Source organism: Nesoenas mayeri (genome assembly GCF_963082525.1).
Source record: "Nesoenas mayeri genome assembly, chromosome: 5".
Lineage (NCBI taxonomy): Eukaryota > Metazoa > Chordata > Aves > Columbiformes > Columbidae > Nesoenas > Nesoenas mayeri.
Genome location: NC_137548.1, coordinates 39,686,270 through 39,707,147, shown reverse-complemented (window position 1 = coordinate 39,707,147; position 20,878 = coordinate 39,686,270). Strand labels below are relative to the sequence as shown.

Genomic DNA, 20,878 nt, shown 5'->3' with positions numbered 1-20,878 from the left:
AAGTAAATATGTCATATCTTACCTAAACTGAGAGGCCTGGTTCAGAAGGCAGCTATAGTCTTCAGGAAGCTCTATTAAACTATTTCTTTTCCTAGGATACCTGGGTAAGTGAAAAAGAACTATTATGAGAATAAGAAAGATCCCAGCAAAGAACAGAATGGGTAGCGGTCAATCACTGTCCTGCTAAACTTTCAGTCCTTTCTGCAAACTTCTGCAGTTCTAGAGCAACTCTTCAGTCCTAGAAGCCCAAGCGAGATGCTCCACATGGGAGCTTAAGTTAGCTTTTGGTTTTTTCCTACATAACTTGTCTAAAGAATGTTATACATTCTCAGTGAAGAGTCACTGCATGAGGAATAACACAAAATAATTTCAAGAGAAATGTACTTTTGTTAGTAGAAGAAGAAAATACAAGCACTCTAACTTGCCCACAACAAGCAATTCATACTTCCAATAGTTTTAAGTCAAAAACAGAATAAGAAACAACAACGAAACCAACAAACTAACCTTACTGCAATGCTTTTCCCCTTCAAACAACTTAACACCATTGGGTCAGCACACCATCTAGGTCAAAGAAATGTTTGGAGAAGTTAGTGCTTGATAATAATATATATTCAAGATCAGTAAACTAAACTCGCAAGCAATAAGCACACGCAGAGCACAGATAAAGCAAAGACAGTTCCAGCTAAAACTTCACAAGTAGAAACAATTATTCTTTACAGTTTTGTTTCGGGAAAAGAATTTCAGTTTGTAAACAAGAGAAAAACCTATGTGAAAAACAACGTTCAAAGTTATCAATGTGCAGATGAAAACAGAGTGTTAGCACGGAGTGAAAAAACACGAGGAGTCTCCAGATATATCGAAGTTCTCAAAGTGAAAATGGGCTAAAATACACAGCTCTTTTTGGAATATATTGGCTGAAAGCCACAGTGAAAGAAAATATCATACATTCTGCTAAGAAAATATTTATTGCTTTGATTTAATAACCATCACCTAGTGGTTATTTTACAATACTTTATTTCATGTTGTATGCTTGCCTAGAATAGCCAAACAGAGTTGAGCGTCACAAGGATGGAGCCAGGCTCTTCTGGGTGAGAACCAATGACAGGACAAGGGACAATGGGTACAAACTGGAACACAGGAGGTTCCACTTAAATATGAGAAGAAACTTCTTCACAGTGAGGGTGACAGAACACTGGAACAGGCTGCCCAGGGAGGTTGTGGAGTTTCATTTTCTGGAGACATTCAAAACTGCCTGGACACATTCCTGTGTAACCTCATCTAGGTGTTCCTGCTCTGGCAGGGGGATTGGACTAGATGATCTTCTGAGGTCCCTTCCAATCCCTAACATTCTGTGATTCTGTGAAACATGTCTACCAAAACAATGGTAGATATTGTCAAGTTACTAAACAGAGGAATTGGTATGTTTAAGATATCCTTTAAGTTATTTCTACTAAGAGGAGGAGGGAAAGAGAACCGTAGCAGATGGTGGATCTGGTATGCTTCATCTAGAACACTTGTTAAAAATATCAAAATTAATCTTCTGAAATAAGATTCCTTTGAAAACACATGGGAACTTGCATGGTGATTTGACAACTGTTACTAGTACATTAAATACATAGCCCACCACTTGAAATCTCTGGTTTTGACTGGGAGGCCTATTATGGATTTGTTAGCCCTGCCTCTAGTGATCGTTTTCTAATGTTCACAAGCATCTCTCCTCTGTGTTCTCTTATAAGCACTGGGATATCTTCAATCAAACATGTAGGAACATGTAATAATTTACCTGTAACAATGCTATTATTATAAGTAATTATATATTATGCAAATTCAATTAATTATTGTAAAATTATATGTAAGGAATTATTTCAGAGCTATATGGACTGTAAGTTGGTAATGATAGCTCAAAATGTCACCTAAATTGAAGGAATCTAGACAACAAAATATACCAGAAGTAAAACCACAAACAAACACCCCCCACCCTCAAACAAAAAAAACCCAAAAACCTAAACACAAACCAGAAAAGGCTAATGTGCACCAGAGAACTCTGCCAAGAGCCAGGAATCATAAAGCAACCATGTCCTTAAAGGGTTGCATCGAATATATGGAGACATTCTCCAACAAATATAGCAGGAGTAATCTGAGTTGCAGGGAGCGGGTGTTTATTTTAACTTGTATTTTTAATGGAAAAAAATTACCAATTATTTCTTTACTGCTAGATTGAAATGTACATAAAACTCAAATGGTTTCTACATTCATCAGGCTAATTCGGAAATCCAGAGAGGAAATAGTACACAGCCTCAGCCTGCCAGCTACATAATTTTCTGTATTCTCATTTTGTAGCTTGTGTAATCAGTACTTTTGCTGTAGACAGATTAAAAACAGGCCAATGAACAGCAAGTGACATACCATGCAAGCAAAGGTTTATAACTTCTATCTGTATGAATGATTCCATGCAGCTCTGCAAGCACTAATCTCTTCAACTATAATTGATTTCTGTTTGGATTACTACAAGATATAGAATGTTTTATGTTTTTGAAGTGCTTTAAGAGATTCAGTATAACTGTGCACAAACAAATGTTTAAAACTCAAGTATGAATTTGAACTAAATCCTTTATTAACAAATTTGATCCAGAATTCTTATAGGGCCACCACAACAGAAAAACATGGGCTGTCCATTCCCAGTTAGTACCTTTGAAGCAGTGGATTTACTGTGTCCCTATACTCCTGGAAGAGCAGGAACAAATTGGTAGGGAGAGACAGGTAACTACAAAGTGCCTTGAATTGCCCTTCTTCAGAAACTGCGAAAGAAAAAGAAAACATGAGCAGCTGTTAAGGTGTTTGAGCACTGCTGAGTAACTCACTCCAAACTAGAATTCTCCTGATCCCTCTTCCATTGAACGATATGCATCTTACCGCTTGAGCATAGCTCCTTAGCTAGGACAACTGGATGTAACTCCACTGAATTGCCAAAGCTACAATAATCTGCATTGTCTGAGCATCTACTTTAGGTTGAAAAACAAATGCCAAATTTGTTAATTTAAGTCATGCATAAGTCACTGTAAAAAACATAATTCCTTGCTTAAATTTCATTGCATTGCATAATATCTAACACATGTTAGTGCAGCAGATTTCTGTACTTGGCACATTTTAGCTTTTCGCTATACATTTGGCCCACAATTATAATGAATTTTGCTACGATCAGGTCACTGCTAACACATTACATAAAGTTGGGCTACGTTAATAGTTTGCTGGGTGGCCCTTTACTGGCTCAGCTGCAAAAGTGGCACTGCAGGAACACTCCTTCCTACGTGGTCAAAGTTCCAATCTAATGGTGTGGACAACGGCATATCTGAAGTGCTGAGATTTTTGACTTTTATACCTTAATCAAATTCAAATTCAGCTCACAGTTTATATAAATTAATTTAAGATGCTATATTTTATCTTGGTTTTCATAGCAATTTTGATCCTCCTTTCCAAATAGTTGATGATTCTGTGTTTCACTGCACTTTGACAGAAAACAAAGTATTTATTTTGGCTTTAGTATTTGTAATGTCTTAGAATCCCTAAGTAAGAGGATGTTGGGTTTTAAATTTTTTTAAAATTTTTATTTTTAAATTTTCATTTAATTTTAATTTTTTAATTTTATATTTATTTTATTTTTAAAATAAATTTTATCTTTTTTTAAATGTTTTATAATGTGCTTTACTTCTCCTAGGCTTTGTTTTCCTGTATCCCTATGTTTTTAGCATTTGTCAACACTAGCAAATGCACAAAAAAGTTTTGTGGGATCTTTTTGGTTGTTGTTTTTTTGGGGGTTTTTAAAAAAAATATACTCTGGGCTATTTTTCAGGTGATGTAATCTCAGATCTTAGAATTATCCTTAAATCACAGAATCTTTGTATCCACAAGCACTTACTACCAATACATCATTGATAATTCACATATTTGCACATACTCAGAATTAACTCTTATCTACCCAAAGAAGGCCCAGACAACCCAACTAGTCATGCCTGCCCCATCCTATACAAAATAGTATTTCCTTTTCTTTCCAAGTCTTACTTTAATGTATCAACTATCATTAAATTATTGTGAACACTGAAAAACTCCATTCTTGCAAGAAAACAGTAAAAAAGTCAGTATATAGATACATTTGCTTTCTCATATTTACCTTGTAGTAGATCCTCAGGTGGAGAAACTCCCAGCATATAATGAAAAAATAAAGCAGCACAACGAAGGTAAGGCATGATGCCTTTTTTTACACAATCCCACACAAGCCAGCCTGGAATATCCTGACTAAAGCAACTGTAATACACAAATGAGAAATAGCTGCAGTAGTTCACAGTGCAAAACCTTCTCAGATTTTCAGATTTTAGCTAGCATTGGCAGAATAGCAACTGTGGAGGAACAACACTGATATACCCTGAATTCTATGGAATGGCCACCAGGACCTAACTTCTGACTTTCCCTTTGCCTAAGCAATGAGTACTTAGTTTACACAGAAGACTTACATTAAGCCTTCAAAGTATCTCAACTTGTATTTTTCAGAATTATAAAAAATGTATAGCAAATAAATAGCTGTCTATCTCTAGGCAACTCCAGATACACTGATTTAAACTGTACAGTACAGCACGGCACATAGAGCAACCGATTCTTACACTGGTTTTTTAATTATCAAAAGCCAGCACTTTTTTGAAATAGTGACAGTTTTTAATTTAGTTGGTATTTTGAATGGAATTCAAAAATTTTTAAAAATGCCAAACATAAATATTCTTCAGCAACAACAAAACCAACAGAATTAAAAAATGAATACCTCATATTCATTATGGAAGTCACAACAGTGATACTCATTGTTTCAATAAAGCTATGCCAAATCCATTTTTGACAGTGTTACTACTTTCTAAAAATTTTAAATTCAGTTAATGTCACATGTGAACAGGACATTCACACAAATGCTGGCCAGGATTTGCTGTGGAATAACCTGTGCAACTGTATTATAACATTGTAGACCACTGCAAAATTATTATGCAGATTGTGCTGCTTAAGCGCCAATAGGACAGAGTTAGAAGCCAACGCATACCCAGAAGTTAAAACACTAAAATTTTCAGAGCTGAGTTGCCTGAACTTTGGCATTTAATTCTGTACTTAGGCATCTCAGTACAGAGAGCTGATCTTCCAAAATGCACAGCAACTATGATTCTAAGCTCATGCCTCAGAAAAATTACTCCTATCATTTAAACACCAAATTTTAAATATTTAGAAATTTCAACTTAAAACTTTTAGACAAGTGGGTAGCGTTGTCAGTCCTGAAGAAACATGGCTTTGCAACTCGCCTTGGTGAAGACAAATCACAGTAGGATTTGTAAAGGGTACATTCTCACTTTCTAGCTTGCTTCACACATGGATATAGAAGTACTAAAGAGCCTGTAGCTTTACCTATCAAAAAGTCTGAAAAGACAGGCATTAATGCTCAAATAAGCAACTGTATATGGCTTTAAATGTTTCCCCCTTTTATAGCAGAACCAATTGCTGCTTTCTAGCTTCCATCTGTAATGGAGACCTAAAAAAACCCCCAATCAAAGTAAAGAAAAAATAGCTATTATAGTTAGTGGTTGTGTATCTCTCCAGAATAGATATAGGTATTTTGTCATCCTTTGACTAAGAATTTACTCTGCTATCTACAAAAGATAGCTATTTTAACTAAAAGTGCTCCTTTCACCAGCCTCCTCTTTTTCAGCGTTCAGGATTATGGGAAGAAAGCACAAGGCATTGTGCAAACTCCCCATACAAAATGGATAATTTTTCTTCTGTTTCCTGTGTTATTCAGGTCAATCCCTGTGGACTGCCAGCTCTGTAGGAAAATGCAGTGCTGTAACTGAGCTGCTACTTACCCACTGGTGTACTGGCAAACCTCTCTACAGAAAGCCTGCGCAGAGTGTGCCTCCTCACTGTTTTCATACGATTGAGCAGTAGGGGATTCTGCACACAAAAAGATGAATTCCACTGTAAACGCACTTCATTTATGACACACTTGTCGGGTTTTTTACATATACTGAGCTCTATTTTTTAAACTGAGTTACGAATATTTCCACTTTATTTCATTTGATTTTATTTGTTGTTTTTAACCTAACAAATGTTTCCCTAAAACTGCATGCTCTAAAGAAGAACCAGGATTACTTCTTCATTGCTCATCCTCACATAAAAAGTGCTTCCTTCCTTCCTTCCTGCCCTTGAACTTGTGAAGTTATTATCCTACATTGATTAAGCCACGGGAAGTATTGATTTGGGGGGAGGAGGGGTGTTTGTTTGTGGTGATTTTTTTGTTTCTTTGTTTTTAAATTCCTATCATGCTGAAGAAAAAGGAAAATAGTAGCTAGGAAATCTGTATGTTACTGACAGTTTTAATAGTAGTATGAAATAAAAGTTTAATTCTCTCCTATCAGTTTACAGGATTCCATATTTCAGCTCTGGGTATTTAGTAGGATAAATGAATGTTTGTTTCCCAAATCCATACTGTCACTGTACAGCTGAGAATGCTGCTGCTGGGCAGAGCTTTGCTTCTCCTACAAGGAGAAGGGGAAAGTTCCTACTCTCGAATAACTGACTTGATCCAAGTACTGATATACTAATAACTATTGCGTTTTCTTAGGCTTAGCACACAGAAGTGTGCTAATAAAATCCTCTTAAAATGATGTAGTGCTATTTATTTTTTACTAGAAAGCAGTTATTACTACCTACCACTAAGCGTCATTTATTATGAGGAAGTTTATACCTGGAAGACCCTAGTGGTGTCCAGCCATGATTTTTAAGAAATTGTGTAAAAATGCCAGAATAATCCAACCCAAATACACCTCTACCTGTTGCTGAAGAGACGACGATTTGTGTTATGTGTGCCAGTGTCGTCAGATGGAAGAGGTAGAGGTGGTTATAGGCTGAACTTATTGATGAAGGTTGCAAGTCTACAGCATCCTCCCAGTATAAAGATGGAAATGATAACACAACTCCCACCTACATTGAAAGGGAAGGAGTAAATATTAAAGTGACAGAAATTTGGTAATAACTACGTAGGTAAAATAAATCATATTCTCACTATACATTTAAATTTCATTTCTGTAGTCAATTTACACAGGTTCATTTATCTTGCTAGTTTTAATGCACATCGTCCAGCAAAAACTCATTAAAACTATTAAACATTTGTGTCCCTCTAGCATGTAGGAAACTCAGATACAGTTCCATTGTAATTGCCAGTTTCTAGATACACAAAGAAAGCTTGTTCAGTTCCTAGAAAGCCTATTTTCTGGTCTTTGACATAAGACAAAGCATACTGAAAAAAGTCAGAAAAGAGAACAAGTGTTAGAAAGGCAACCAGTGTAAAACACATTTTATTTTGGTGGGTTTGGGGTTTTGTTTGTTTGTTTTAACACTAGAAGAATTGATGATACAGATTTGTATTAAGAGCAGAAAGAATAGGCTAAAAGAGTGAAGAAGGCAAAGTGAACATGAAGGAATCGGAAGGTAAGACGTGACTTCAGACAAAGGAAAAGTGAGGAAAATAAGCTCAGTGGGTGCATTTCTCAGGGTTTTTTTGAGGTTTGATAGCAAGAGAGGTGGTAAAAAGCTGATTGAGATTGCAAGCGTGAAAGAGTGAGACAGTAAAGACTTGAAAGCTAGAAAACCAGCTTAACTAAAAGCAAACCATAGTAGCCATAAGTAATCATTTGCCTGTGCTCATGCATAATTATTTGACCCATGCAAGCGAACAGATAATTTGGGACTGTCTACAGGGTAAAGTACAAAAAAAAAATCCATGCTCAAAAACCAGAAGTATTAATATGAAGAATAAAATGACCTGCTTACCAAAATGTGGAACATATCTACTTCTAAGAGGGATGGAGTGTCCTCCACTTTAAAATTTGGTAGAAGAACTACAAAAGAAAGATGTCCATTATGCATTTGATATGTATTTTCTACTTTTGAATTGAACTGCAATATGAGAATCTGATTTTAGACCCTCTATCATTTCTGTGCGTTCATCACAAAAAGTCCAAGTCTAAGTAACTATTTCATTAGCTGTTTATCACGTATTTTACTGATTGTGCATCTGTTTAGCTATTGCCACATGCCCAATCAGGCCACAATTTTAAAGACTATCTTCAAAATTCTGAGATAAAAAACTTTGATTTATTTCTCCAGCTCTAATAAAGCACAAGGGTGAAGTCCACAAATGTCCTTAGGCTCTGCAACACCAAATGCCTCACAACCCAGCCCAATGCAAAAGCCCATACCACACCTAAGAACCCTATTGAACAGAAAGCAAGTCAAAGAACAGGATTCACAAAGGCCATCCTGCTAACCTGATCAGTAAGAAAGATGGAGGATAGCTACGTGTCTCAAACTAGCTGAGACCAAAATATCTTAAAGCAGACTGCAAGCAGCCTTTTAAAAGTACTAACAACATAGTGTCTCACAATTAAGAGAGCAAAATACCTGCTTTGTGGCTTTATCCACCTGTTTAACACTCTGAATTTGAGTAATTTTGAACATTACCAGAAATAGATTGCTAATAATCTGTAAATATTCGATATCTGAGCATCCCCAAGCCTAAGTAATCTAGGCTAGAGGATTTTTTGGAGACTCCAGTGATACTGGGCTGGGTTAGCAGAATTATTGATTACCTAATTTTGAGCGATACTCCACGATTTAAGGCAACATAAGATAAACAGAAGTTAGCACTGTTGTCAGTAGTCTAACATTTGCTTCTAGGCTTTATTACTGTGTGTGCCATTTTGCAACAGAAACTTCTCCAGCCTGGAGTGCAGTAAAGGAAAGGAACACCATACCTCCTAGAAGACGAATCAGATGTTTCTGAATCAGGACCTGTGGTGATGTTGTTCTCTGAGCAGCTGCAAACTGCACTAATGCTTTAAGACCACTGTGCTAGAGCACAAGAGAAAATGGTTGGACAAGAAAAAATGAAATACAACAGTGAAAAAAGCTGTAAAAAACCAAAAATTCTACTTCTACAAACAGAAAACATATTAGTAAGTGAATTTAATAAGAACTTCTATGTATAAGTAGAAACATTGTTCTTACAAAATGCTCTTTGTGTTGTCAATCTAAATATTTTGAGAGCTACCTCTCAGCAGAAAATGATCTTGATGTTCAACAGTAAGTTTTTTTTTATACATGGGTGTGTATTATATATATTTTTTGTTTTGTTTAAAATGTGTTGTATGCTTTACTTGCCCATACCTGTCTGTTTTGTAGAGATCCAAATAAAGGCTTGCCCTCTGTTTCCAAGAGGTTTTCTTAAAAATTAAACAAAGAAAAAAAAAGTTGTTCTGTTTTACAGTAACTAACACATTTATTATGTTAGAATATGCTTAGTCCAACATTAATTTATTCTTAGTTATATGTACTTTTTTTAAAGATCAACTTTACTCCAATAAGAGAATTCTCTTGAAAAAATCTAGCTTAAAAGGTACTGAATGTTTCCCAGATAAATGGCTGCAACAAGCTTTTTAAAAACATTTGGTTTTCAGGTCTTGCTAACTAGGGTTAAAGGAACATCGTTTCACATGAATGATGACGTGACATTCTACAGATTTAGGTGTATTTTCAGTTACCCCTATACAGTGTTCAAAAACATCAAGGTATGTTTGCAGGGATGCTGTACAGTCACCTTAACCTCAGCTTTGCACTACTGCATTTGACTGTAGTTCAATAAAAATATCTTGAAAACAAAACTCCTAAGTTGGAGTACAATTCAGCTTTCTTCCCTGAGTGCATTGGTTCTGAAGGCATAATAAAGAGAAAATAAGCCAATAAAAATAAGAAACCAAAATAAATCAATTGAATAAAAAGCTATCAATTAAAATGGTTTTTTTGGTGTGCTTTAGTGCCTTTCAGAGATGAATCAGTACAATTCAAGATCATGGAGGGTTTTTTGGTTGTTTTTGTCGTTTTTTCTTGTTGTTGTTTGCCATTTTTTTTAACCACATCTAACAAAAAATGAGTGGTTTACCTTAGCACTTTCATACATCAGTTTAACATAGAACATATAGAGTTGCTGAGGAAACATGGGAAAAATCAGATTTGCATTTTTAAGTGTCTGGCTTCAGGCAATAAAAGCAATTCGGATCCCTTGGGTCAATGATGCTTTGAATCTCCTCTGGGGACTCTACTAATAGAGGCAGTTGAGGTTCCTTACCTAGGCAGCCTCACTATATCCCCGTTAAATGGTTTTTTTTGTTTTTCTACAAGGTATCTGCCTAACAATTTCAGCACACAAAGGACCATATTTCTTCTATGATTACTTTGATAATTCTTTGAGAATAGAGACAAAATAATTAACAAGAGAGGGAGTACTATTTCATAGCTTTTAGATATTTAGCTGTGCAAGAGATGCCTGCAGGTCAATGACCTTTGGCAGCCTGAACTAGATGATCTTTCGAGGTCCATTCCAATCCCTAACATTCTGTGATTCTGTGATTCTGTTACAATTAGCAACGTGGAACCTGATCACTCCCTGCTCTCTCAGATTAACCTCAATGTTTGCATGCCATACCTTATTTTCTAAACTACCGCCTATCAAAAACATACTGTTATTTATATTGGATTATACATACTCATTCTATTGTTATATATGTAATTACACATATTATATTAATACATTATTATACTATTACATATTGTTCTTATCTAAGTAGAACTATTATTATTATTATTTTCATTTCTACAATCAGATTGTATAAAACGATACAATCAAACAATTGTAAGATTTTCAAATAATGAGAAAGAATAAACCCAAATTACGTTTTACCTATACACTGGACAGTAAAAGCACACGTGCTCCAGGTCATCATAGGAATCCGGTAATCAGCTTCATTTGGAGCAACTTTTAGCCCAACTCTATAAATGGTGGTGGCAAACAGAATAAGCATCTCCTTGATACTGTTTGAGTATTTGGCTCTGCAAAAGAAAGCCAAGATAATTTCAGTCTGAATTATTAATAGTCCTTATTACTTACCAGTCAATAAACCAATCGCTAACAAAGTCTAAGTTATTTATGAAAGAATTATTGAATACAAAGGCCCTTTGTCTGTACAGAGGAGAAAAAAATGTCTAGTTTCCAGTACCTTGATATAGCAGGCTCTAAAAATGGAGAGATTAAGAGCTGCCAGGCTGGAAGCAGTTTATTTCTGTATACTATATTATAATTTGCATTTAAAAAAATGCAAACATCTACATCAAAGGAAAATACAATGAATAAAAACAAAGGTTGAGTAAGCAAGTGTACTTGTATATGCTGGAGCTGAAAATATAGCTCTCTCATAAAGCACTAAAAATGGGAAGATGGGAAAGCAAGAAAGAAAAGATGGGAAGAAAGAAACTTCAAATGTGTTTTAAACCACATTTTTAGCATTTAAGCTCCTTTCAACTGACATTGGGTTAGTTCATGTAAATGCAGTAATAAGCAGAAAAGTGCCTAGGGAAGGGCATACGTTCAGAACTTTGTAAGAGAAATATAAAACATTTACATTAATTTTCCAAATCTCTACAGCCAAAACAGTTCTAGGATGAAGTTTGGGGTTTAGCCAGGCTTGTATTTAAACACCACATTGTTTAAGTGCAAACTTTATCTCTCCCATGGGGATGAGTTATCAAGAAATAATTTGATTCAAGTTTCTGATGACCTTTTTACAAATAGCAGATATAGATATATATGTAAGTACTTTGCATAACTATGATTTCAGTCAGAAATAGAGTACTTGTAGTGTGATCTAAAAAGAAGACAGGTGAGCACACTTGAAAAGCATCTATCATTTATTCATCCAATTTCAGTGGAAGAGAGCTTTTGCCACTGGAATAGAAGCAGACAACACAGCCCTATTCCTTTGAATGATCTGTATTACATTATTCCATCCAAACCCCAGTGAAATTTATCCCTGAAAGAGCCCTATAGGAGGAAAAATGAAGGCAGACAGACATTACACAACTTGCCTAGAGGCACAGGAAGGGACCAAAATCACAAGAATTGTGGATTCTAGACCCCTAGTTCTATACCAAGAACATAACAACTATCAGACTGGATTTGACCAAGATGTCCATGTACCTCTGTATAGGTCTGATATTCAGTGAATGCTTAAGACAAAGTATAAGTAAGCCCATATCTGGACCAAACAAGTCATATGCCTTTCCTACAATACAAAGCACACCTAGGTTATTTTAGGGCAATTTAACATAATATAAAGAGCACTTCCAGTAACACTTACGAGGACTGAACTCCAAAACTAAGGATGGAATTGAATTCCAAAGCAGAGTTCCCCATTCCCTTGCTGGTGAAAGCTGGAAGATTTTGTTTCTCTCCTTTCAGAAAAAGAAATGAGATCCACATTAAAAAACAAAGAAGCTGTTAAAGTTTTTACAGCAGTGTAACACAAGCGAGACTTCTTTTTACTTTAAACTGGTTTGAAAATAATTGTATACGACCTCACCAGCCAGACTGTCTTCTAACCCTCCTCCTTAAGTAACACTTTCTTCTATTCCCAGAAATATGAGGATTAAAAGTAGTGCTTTGCTGGTGAGGAAAAAGACCTTTCCTGCATTATAAGAGTGCAAGGAATATGTTGATTCTCTGTACCTTCTACTTTCTAAACACTCATATGTGTTTTTATTTCAGCCCTTTTAATTTAATTTTTCTCTTTTTTACTACAACACAGTTAGAAGTTTAATTAACTCTGTCATTTAAACTATCCTCTCCAAGCATACATAGTTTTCTTCTACAAGGAAGATGAGCTGTCATATGCAGGGACAGGAGTTGGACTCAATGATCCTTAAGAGTCCCTTCCAACTCAGGATATTCTATGATTCTATGATTTAACAGAAAATCAGTGAGGGTACTTTGAAATCAAGATATCAGCTCAGACAGGGCCATGACTTTATCCCCATCTTCATTTGATACTGTCTTGATTGACAGCAAAATGTATTATTTATTTGCAATTTTCTGTTGGTATTAGTTAAAACATGTACTGTCATGTTAGATACCCCACAGAATAGCTTCAAAATTAAGATAACAAACCTTTAGCATTTTTCACACTGTAGCCTGATATTCTGGCTATAATAATCTCCAGCCACCTAGCCAGGGAAAGAATCTGAGCTACTGCCTCTGCATCCTCACTGGGAACAGAAACAGAAAGCAGGTTTTACTTTAACACTCAAAGAATCACATTATTTTTAAAAACAGAGGACACATTTAGATCCAAACACAGTAACTCAGTATTTGCACAGTTCGGCTGGCTTTGTAAATTTTGAGCAAACAGTACAAAATGAAGTGTTAGGCTCAATACCAGATCTAGGTACCTTCTCATTTGACATAAGCTCTGAAAACAACACATCCAAAAATGCTTTTTAAAAAAAAAAATACATATATATTACCAAAAGCAGAATATTTGGCTGAACAATCAATAAGGAGATATGGCACTCTTTTATACAGATAGGGAAGGTCAGTCCAAGTTTTCCTTTCAAAAATTTGAAAAGTCAGCCTCCCCTGAAGTAATTTTTACTTTTTAATTATTATTATTATTTTAAATTAAAGGCTATGAAATCTGTTAATTCACCTGTTTATTTTTTGAGCCTGCAATGGAACAATAGGAATCACAGTATTACAGAGAGATTTGCAAAGTGGACAAAGATACTCTCCATTCTCCAAGTCAAATATCTGTTCAACATGCAGACGTTGTCTGAAGTTCAGCTGCATGGCTTCAAAGTACCTACAACATGGGAAAGAAAATTACTAGAAAATGGAATGGCTCAAATGTGACATGAAAACAAATGCTCAGTTAATCGAAAGTGTTATCTAGCAAGTACCTATCCAAGCCAACAAACAGTTTCCTTTGATTTATAACTCTTTCACATGCTCGGACACGAAGGTAAAATAAAACGTTTGAGCACATACAAGAACTCAGGCAAAAACGGCAGCAACTTTTGAGATCCTTTTCAATTTCATTAACATTTTTACAGACAAGCAGTGCTTACACTTTCTACGCTTCTCTCAAAAAATCTTCAAAACAATGAAAGATTCTATTTAATATCTCTCATATACAAGTTATTACTATAAGTTTAAAAGAGGGATGGTACATAACTTCATTTATTTTTAGAAAAAACTACCAGTAACAATTCATGAATGAATTATCAGGCACTCATGGCAATGATTGAGCCTCGGGACTAGACAATTAAACTGTAGCCTTCTTTTAACAGGAAGAGATGATAATTTATATTACAATATCACACTTGAGCTATTTTAATCTCAGAAGGAAACTGAGAAATAACCATGGTCTTTTTGTGGGTTTCATAATAATTCTGCCCCTTCAGTGGATGCAGTAAGCCTTGAGATTTTATTAATGTCTCAGTGGTATTATTAGGAACAAAAAGATCCAACATTCAAATCTTCTTGCCTGGATACAAGCAACTAAATTCAGTACTAATGTTTGGACTGGCTATGTAGGATCTTAAAGACAAGTATGAAACTATCTACCTTCCACACTAACGTCATAACTAAATATCTTTTTGCTTTAACTCATGTATCTTAAAGGAAAAAATCAAATCCCATTTATGTAATAAGAGAAGGGGGAGGGCATCTGCAGAAGTTCTAATGATTACAGAACACTTAGGAAAGTATTCTGTTACAATCAACAAAAACCATACATTTATTTTCCCACAATCAAAAAAACATGGTTTTGCAAGCAACTCTTCTTCCTCATACATGGCAACTACAATAAATACAAATATCCCATTCATTTGAATTTGTACTGTTTTGTAGAGTATTTTGCAGTACTTTTAGGCTGCACAGATACTCTAGAAAGAAAAAGCAGACGTCGTTTGGAGGAATATTAGTAAGTTAGAATGTCTGTTATGTCATAAATAAGACTATACTCAAACCTTCTGTGCCATCCCGCATGAGAATAGCCTGTTGTCCATTTTAATCCCATTTACCCACACAGCAAGGCATCTTTTCTTAAAAAGAGCAAGGGAACTGAGCTTCAATGTTGCACTACTTAGATCTACATAGATGTAGATGGATCTGCCAAGAATGGATGTATTATACTCAAGGAACATACTTTTGTATCATTTTAAGGGTGTGCAGCTAGTTATTTTTTTATTGATGTTTTATTGTAAAAATATATATATACATATAGAAAAATGAAGCACTAGGAGTTTAGTCAGATTTTTTTAAGTTAAATGGCACAAGTACAAACAACAAACCTCAACAGATTTTTATATTGCACAACAATATAAAGTAGCTTGCAATTTCATGACCCAGTTCTTTTTATCTGTTGGTAATACTTCGGTGGAATTATTTCTACTACTGTTTCACAGTATTTATCTTGTTCAGATTTGCCAGACCTATGTGGAGTCAAATGCGGAGAACTTTGCTCTCTGTCATCCTGCAAATGTAGCTGCAACCAGGATCCCTATATTTTGCAAGCTAAGTAGCCTGGTCTTTTAATATTTCAGGCTGCATTCTAAACCAACGTACTTTGTCTAAGTTGTGGGCTCTCCCCCAAACAAAAGAAATGTAGTGAAGTTTTTAAGCACCTGTTTCAGTTCTTCCCTCTTACTTTTCATTGGGAGTTTGTTCACTGACAGGGGAGATGTGGGGACTGGGGATGAAACATTAGTAGATGTAACCATTCATATTCTGTTCTAAATGCCAGATTCTCATCTAAAGAGTCACTGGAATAAGTCAGCTTCATCCTTTAAGTACTGACCTGGTGACAGATTTCAGAGTCAAAGTACTGTTGCCACAGAACACTCACCTGGAAGATTCCTACTGGTTCTCACTGAATTGCCAAAACAAGCCCTAGTAGATAGGTTTCTTATTCTTGTTCAATCTTACCCCATTGGTTTTATTTACATAAATAGGAACTCCTTAGAGATTCTGCTCTGAGTCATAGAAGGCACTAAAAACTTTTGATGATGGTTTTCTTCATCAAGTCAAAACTCCTCATGTCATATTTCATTCTTAGACGAGTATAGATTTGGCTCCTTAACTAAATATCCACTTACTGTACTGTGTTTTCAGTGTGCACTTTGATGTTTTTGAAACAGATGAATCAAAAAACAAAAACAAAATCACAGCAAAAACCACATTAAAAGGCTGCAAAGACATCCTTACTTCTGCCAACAGGCTGCGTGCATCACGTGCCCACAGCTGCCTGTGTGGGTCCCACAAGGTAAGTCAGGATGCATGAAGAGAGGATCTAGTGTATCTAGAAAGATAAGGCAGAAAGAAATTACTGAAAGAGCAATAACATAACTTTCCATCTGTATGAAGAGAAACAAACAACAGTATATAGAGAACACAAGCCTTCATATTTTTTTTTTCCACAGTTTGTACAATCACATTAAAATCCCATTTGACTGGCTTTTCCAGACCAATACTCCAACTAGGTAATCACAAGACAGAGCCCACTTACACTAGTGATGGTTTTATACTAATTACGAAGAAAGATACAACAAAATCTAAAAGCAACAGTAACTTCCTTAAATATGGAAAAAAAGAAGAAAAGGGTTCCTCAGGACTGGAATAGCTCTGAGGTTGGTTTTATTATCACTGAAGTTTTTATTGTGCTAATTATTGTATTTTTAAATGAAAGAAGATGAAACAGCTAAGGACAAGAAAAATTACACATTTCTCCAACTAATCCTATGTATTTTCCAACCACTGACAGAAACAGTATTGCTGAATAATGTAGTCGAGTCTCTCTTTCACTAATCTTGCATAATTCCTAACAGCAAAAACATTATGAGAATGTAATGGTGTCTTTGTGTTGCATATGCACTCAAAGTGAGATTCCATTTTCTCCTTAAGGGTATCTAAATAACACTGAACAACAGCAGTCCTCCAAACCTCTGCTAGTAGACTGTTCATGATTTTGAACAGATACATCTGAATTTGAGAGGGGGGTAAAAAAAAAAAGGAGGACACCCCTCCCCCCAGCCAACAAAAAACCCTAGCACCCAAATCGCACTGCAAATATAATTCTATCTGACTATCTGACAGCAGCTAAAGCTGCTCTAAATCAAATGGAGACTGAATTAAGAAAGTGAACTTGGGTAAAACACTAATTTGCCAATATCTGCACTTCTGCTGTGGGAACAAGCATTTTTCCACTTCTTTAGATCTTCAAAGAAAAAAGCCATGACAGGTCTACTTCTCACTGATGAGCTGTAGAGGACAATGCAGCAGAGAGTAAGTCTATAAATAATATCCAGAAGTGGCTTTAGGAAAAGGATCTTGATTTCCTTCTGTTTTTAATTATTTCAATAGCCCAACATGTCACTGCAGAAAGCTTACAAGTATATCTGACTACAAAGCACGGGATTTCATTTGTACTTCAGAGTACCACAGAAGAGAATTAAAAAAAAAAAATGCAATTAGTATATGGCCAAGATAAAATTTCTATACAGCTCGTTCTCAAAATTGCCATTATCAGTAGTTCACTGTTTAACACAGGGGTGTAATTTTAGGACTGTAGCAGTAGTTACATTTAGACAGTCCTAAAACTAAACAGTCCTAAAATTATATTCGGTCCTTTGAAGGCAACCGCGAGGCTGATGTGGTCCCCAGGGGAAATCAATTTGACACCCCTGGTTTAAAAGAAAAATGGATCAAATGAGATTCTGTAGGAGCCTGTCCCGGGTCTAGGACTATTCAGCATTTGTTAATGACCCAGAGGAGGAAACATAAAACATCTTTTTAAGTGAAACAATTTGGTAAAGATTTGTAAGTGTGACAGAGAATAGGGTAATAACCTGGAGAAATAGGAAACAATGCTGAGCTCCCCTTTGCTTTAGAATTCTATTTGATAACATTCAAGAGTTTATCTCTAAACTAAAGCAGGAATAATGAACTGCAGAAAAACAAAATTTAAAGCTATTTGCTAGACAGTAGTGTCATTAAAAAAAGAAGGACATGGGGTTCATTTTGCTTTACGAGCTGACCACGAATCAACACCACCCTGTTATAATATAGAAAAAAAGAACATTTTCAAACATCAGCGGGAATTTAAACTGCAAGTTGTAACATCCTTGCCGTGAAAAGGCAACAAACTAGAAAACCTCTTGAGTGCACTTACAGACATCCAATTTTATTATCTTTCAATACTACATCCTTATTCCTTATATATTAATTAGCCTGAATAAGCAGGATTTGAAAAAATTATTGACTCAGCTTTATAAGGTTATATGGGCAGATACATAGAGAATGCATGTTAGTTAATAAATATTTATCAGATAACAGCTATGTAAATTTTTATCTGTGTTAAAATAAATATAATTCAATTTACAGGGAAAAAATATCACTTTTAACTTTTAATTGTTATTTAATATTATAGCATACTTGAATCAAACTACTAGTTTTATGATGAGATGCATATCCACCTTGGGGTGATTCCACCTAAACATTTGCCTATGCTGTGGATCAAGGAGGACAGAGCCAAAAAGTCTAATAGACATGAAAATAAATTAGCTTACTTTCTCCTTATCCATAAAACCAGTTATCCTGCTCAAAGAATTAGGGTGGCTTACTGACGTCCTTTCTTCACAAATCCACTTTTGACATTTCTTACTGCTTTATAGCCTATTTTTTATATTGTCTTATTATCATCCAACATACTTCTAGGCAACCAGGCTGGATGGAATACTGAAATTTTTCGGACTTTCTCATTTCACTTCTGGTTTTTTTAGTTTGTTGTTTGGTTTGGTTTGTTTTTTTTAGACAAATACTTGTTTGCCTGTCTTAGCCTTCTGAGATCTCAAGTATGTTCCACACCTTTTAAAAATAACTAAAGATTATACTGGAGACAATGGTTCTGAGAGTATTTTCAGCATTACTTTAATGAATGCCAAGGTGATACACTGCAGTTACCTAGATATTGTTTCAACTTTTCTTATTCTGGACTTCATTTTTCTCTTGTTAAAATTAACAGCCATCAAGTATCTGATAATGAATTATTAATAATTTTCTTTCTCAAAAAGAGAAGAAAAAAAATCAGTGAGTATGTAAGTTTTTCCCTTTCCCTTCTAATTATTTTCTTTCCCTTAAGTAACTGACCAAAATCTTTCTCATGTTTAACTAACTATTACTTAAAAAGAAATTCTAGTTAGTCTTGTATTTCCTGCTACCAATATGCTATTATGCAACTCTAACTCTTGTGTTTGTATTATTGTCTTGTATTCATTTTTTTTCATTCATTAAATCCTCTATTCATATGATCCTTGCTTACACTTCTCTACTTTTTTAGGTTGCTTTTTTTATTACTTCCTGGACATTGAAACAAAACCAAAACAAAGCAAAACTATCCTCCAGCTGCTGTCTTGGCCTCTGATAATGTTCATATATTTCCCCCATATTGAGCAAGTTTGCTGCTGTACTTACATAAAAAGCAACTGTTAATATTCTCGGCTTTTTTCCAAAGTGACCACTCCTACCAAATCTCTAAGTTTTATAAAATCTTCTTGTGAGAATAATTAAAGCACTTTCTGACTTCCCAGGGACAAATAACAATCTTTGTACGTTTCTCATTTAAGTTTTAAAGCATGGATTTTAGAACTATTTTAAAATTCTCACTTTATTTTTATTAAGTGTAAGCCATTTAGCAATCTGACTGAATACAGAGATTAATTAGGTTAAAAGGATATGAGCTCTAGATACAGAACTGCTTGTAGTCTAAAAGAAGAAAGATCACATACCCCCTGAGTGTTCAAGAATTCTGCTCCTGTTCTGAGTTAAGGCCGTTGATTTCTGGACACAGGCAGATAATACCATGGCAGCACTTTCCAATTTTACTTCCTGCTCCTCCTGACAAAGAATACAGGTCAGAACTTCTTTCTCAGCAACAGATGGACCTCGTTTGGGACCCAAAGCAATTTTGGAGTAATCAATTGCTGAAGATATGCTGTAAGAGCATGACACAGATATAAAATAATCAGATGGCTTTTGCTACAAAACTTATTCTTCTAGGCATCTAAAAATGTCATATGCTGGTAACACTTCTTGTTTTATACCAAACTGCTTTAAAAAATCCAAATTATGACCAAACAATGAAGAAACACCTCAGCCCTCACTAAAAGGCAGGATTCTTTAAAACTAGGAAGTGGAAGCCAGCTAACATAGAATAACACAATAAATGGACTCAGACGATAGGAAGTTCAGGAAGCTGTATTCAATGTAGATTGGATGAAATATATTTTAATGTAACAGAAATGTTAAAATGGTTTCTCATTCCTGGAAAAAACATACTGACAATGGATACTACTACCTTAATTCAATGTTTTGCGACACAATAAGCTGCCATATATTTTTTTAAAATATTCCTTATCCCAGAGTTCAACAATGATTCATAGAACACGATTTATTAAAGATCAAAGCACATAGAAGTGATTTGTATCTAGCAGATATCTCTATTTTCTCAACTAGTTTTGTGCAGCACGAATTAGACCAAAATCATGAGTTTTATTAGGTATACTACATTGTTGAAGCACCTCAAGAATAGGAGCAATCCATACCAACAAAATTATAACCAATATAAACCACACATCTTCAGTAGGAAATTAGATTTTGAAAACTAAGGAACAGAAATAGCAGCTACTTGAGCTACAAGAAGCAGATTTTCTTCATTACACTTAACCTCAAGGCATATTGGCTTTCAGATTCTTTCCTAACTAAATACTTTCATATAAGGTAGACAGTCATCTCCAAAATTCCAGTGTTGTAAACTGAACAGCTTTCTAATGCCATTTTTTCAAATGTTAAGCAATGTACATATGCACCATTTGAAGAAATAATTTTGTTGTCGTTTATCTTATGCCATTTACA

General features: G+C 35.1%; 1 protein-coding gene across 5 annotated transcripts in view; it reads right to left on the bottom strand.

Annotated features, from left to right (window-relative positions):
* The window catches only part of UBR1 (ubiquitin protein ligase E3 component n-recognin 1), a 73,754-nt gene that overhangs the window by 4,150 nt on the left and 48,726 nt on the right, over positions 1-20,878 (bottom strand). For 3 of the 5 annotated variants that reach the window (XM_080345069.1, XM_080345066.1, XM_080345067.1), the window contains 15 exons: positions 19,753-19,958; positions 16,175-16,268; positions 13,617-13,769; positions 13,079-13,176; positions 12,273-12,366; positions 10,820-10,968; positions 9,250-9,305; positions 8,838-8,934; positions 7,855-7,922; positions 6,849-7,005; positions 5,889-5,976; positions 4,169-4,302; positions 2,690-2,798; positions 505-561; positions 23-100 (listed from right to left, as the gene is read on the bottom strand). In XM_080345069.1, coding sequence (XP_080201195.1) covers positions 23-100; positions 505-561; positions 2,690-2,798; positions 4,169-4,302; positions 5,889-5,976; positions 6,849-7,005; positions 7,855-7,922; positions 8,838-8,934; positions 9,250-9,305; positions 10,820-10,968; positions 12,273-12,366; positions 13,079-13,176; positions 13,617-13,769; positions 16,175-16,268; positions 19,753-19,958 — 1,638 coding nt within the window. The remainder of the gene's footprint in view (positions 1-22; positions 101-504; positions 562-2,689; positions 2,799-4,168; positions 4,303-5,888; positions 5,977-6,848; positions 7,006-7,854; positions 7,923-8,837; positions 8,935-9,249; positions 9,306-10,819; positions 10,969-12,272; positions 12,367-13,078; positions 13,177-13,616; positions 13,770-16,174; positions 16,269-19,752; positions 19,959-20,878) is intronic. The other 2 variants (XM_080345068.1, XM_080345070.1) reach the window with 1 other exon arrangement.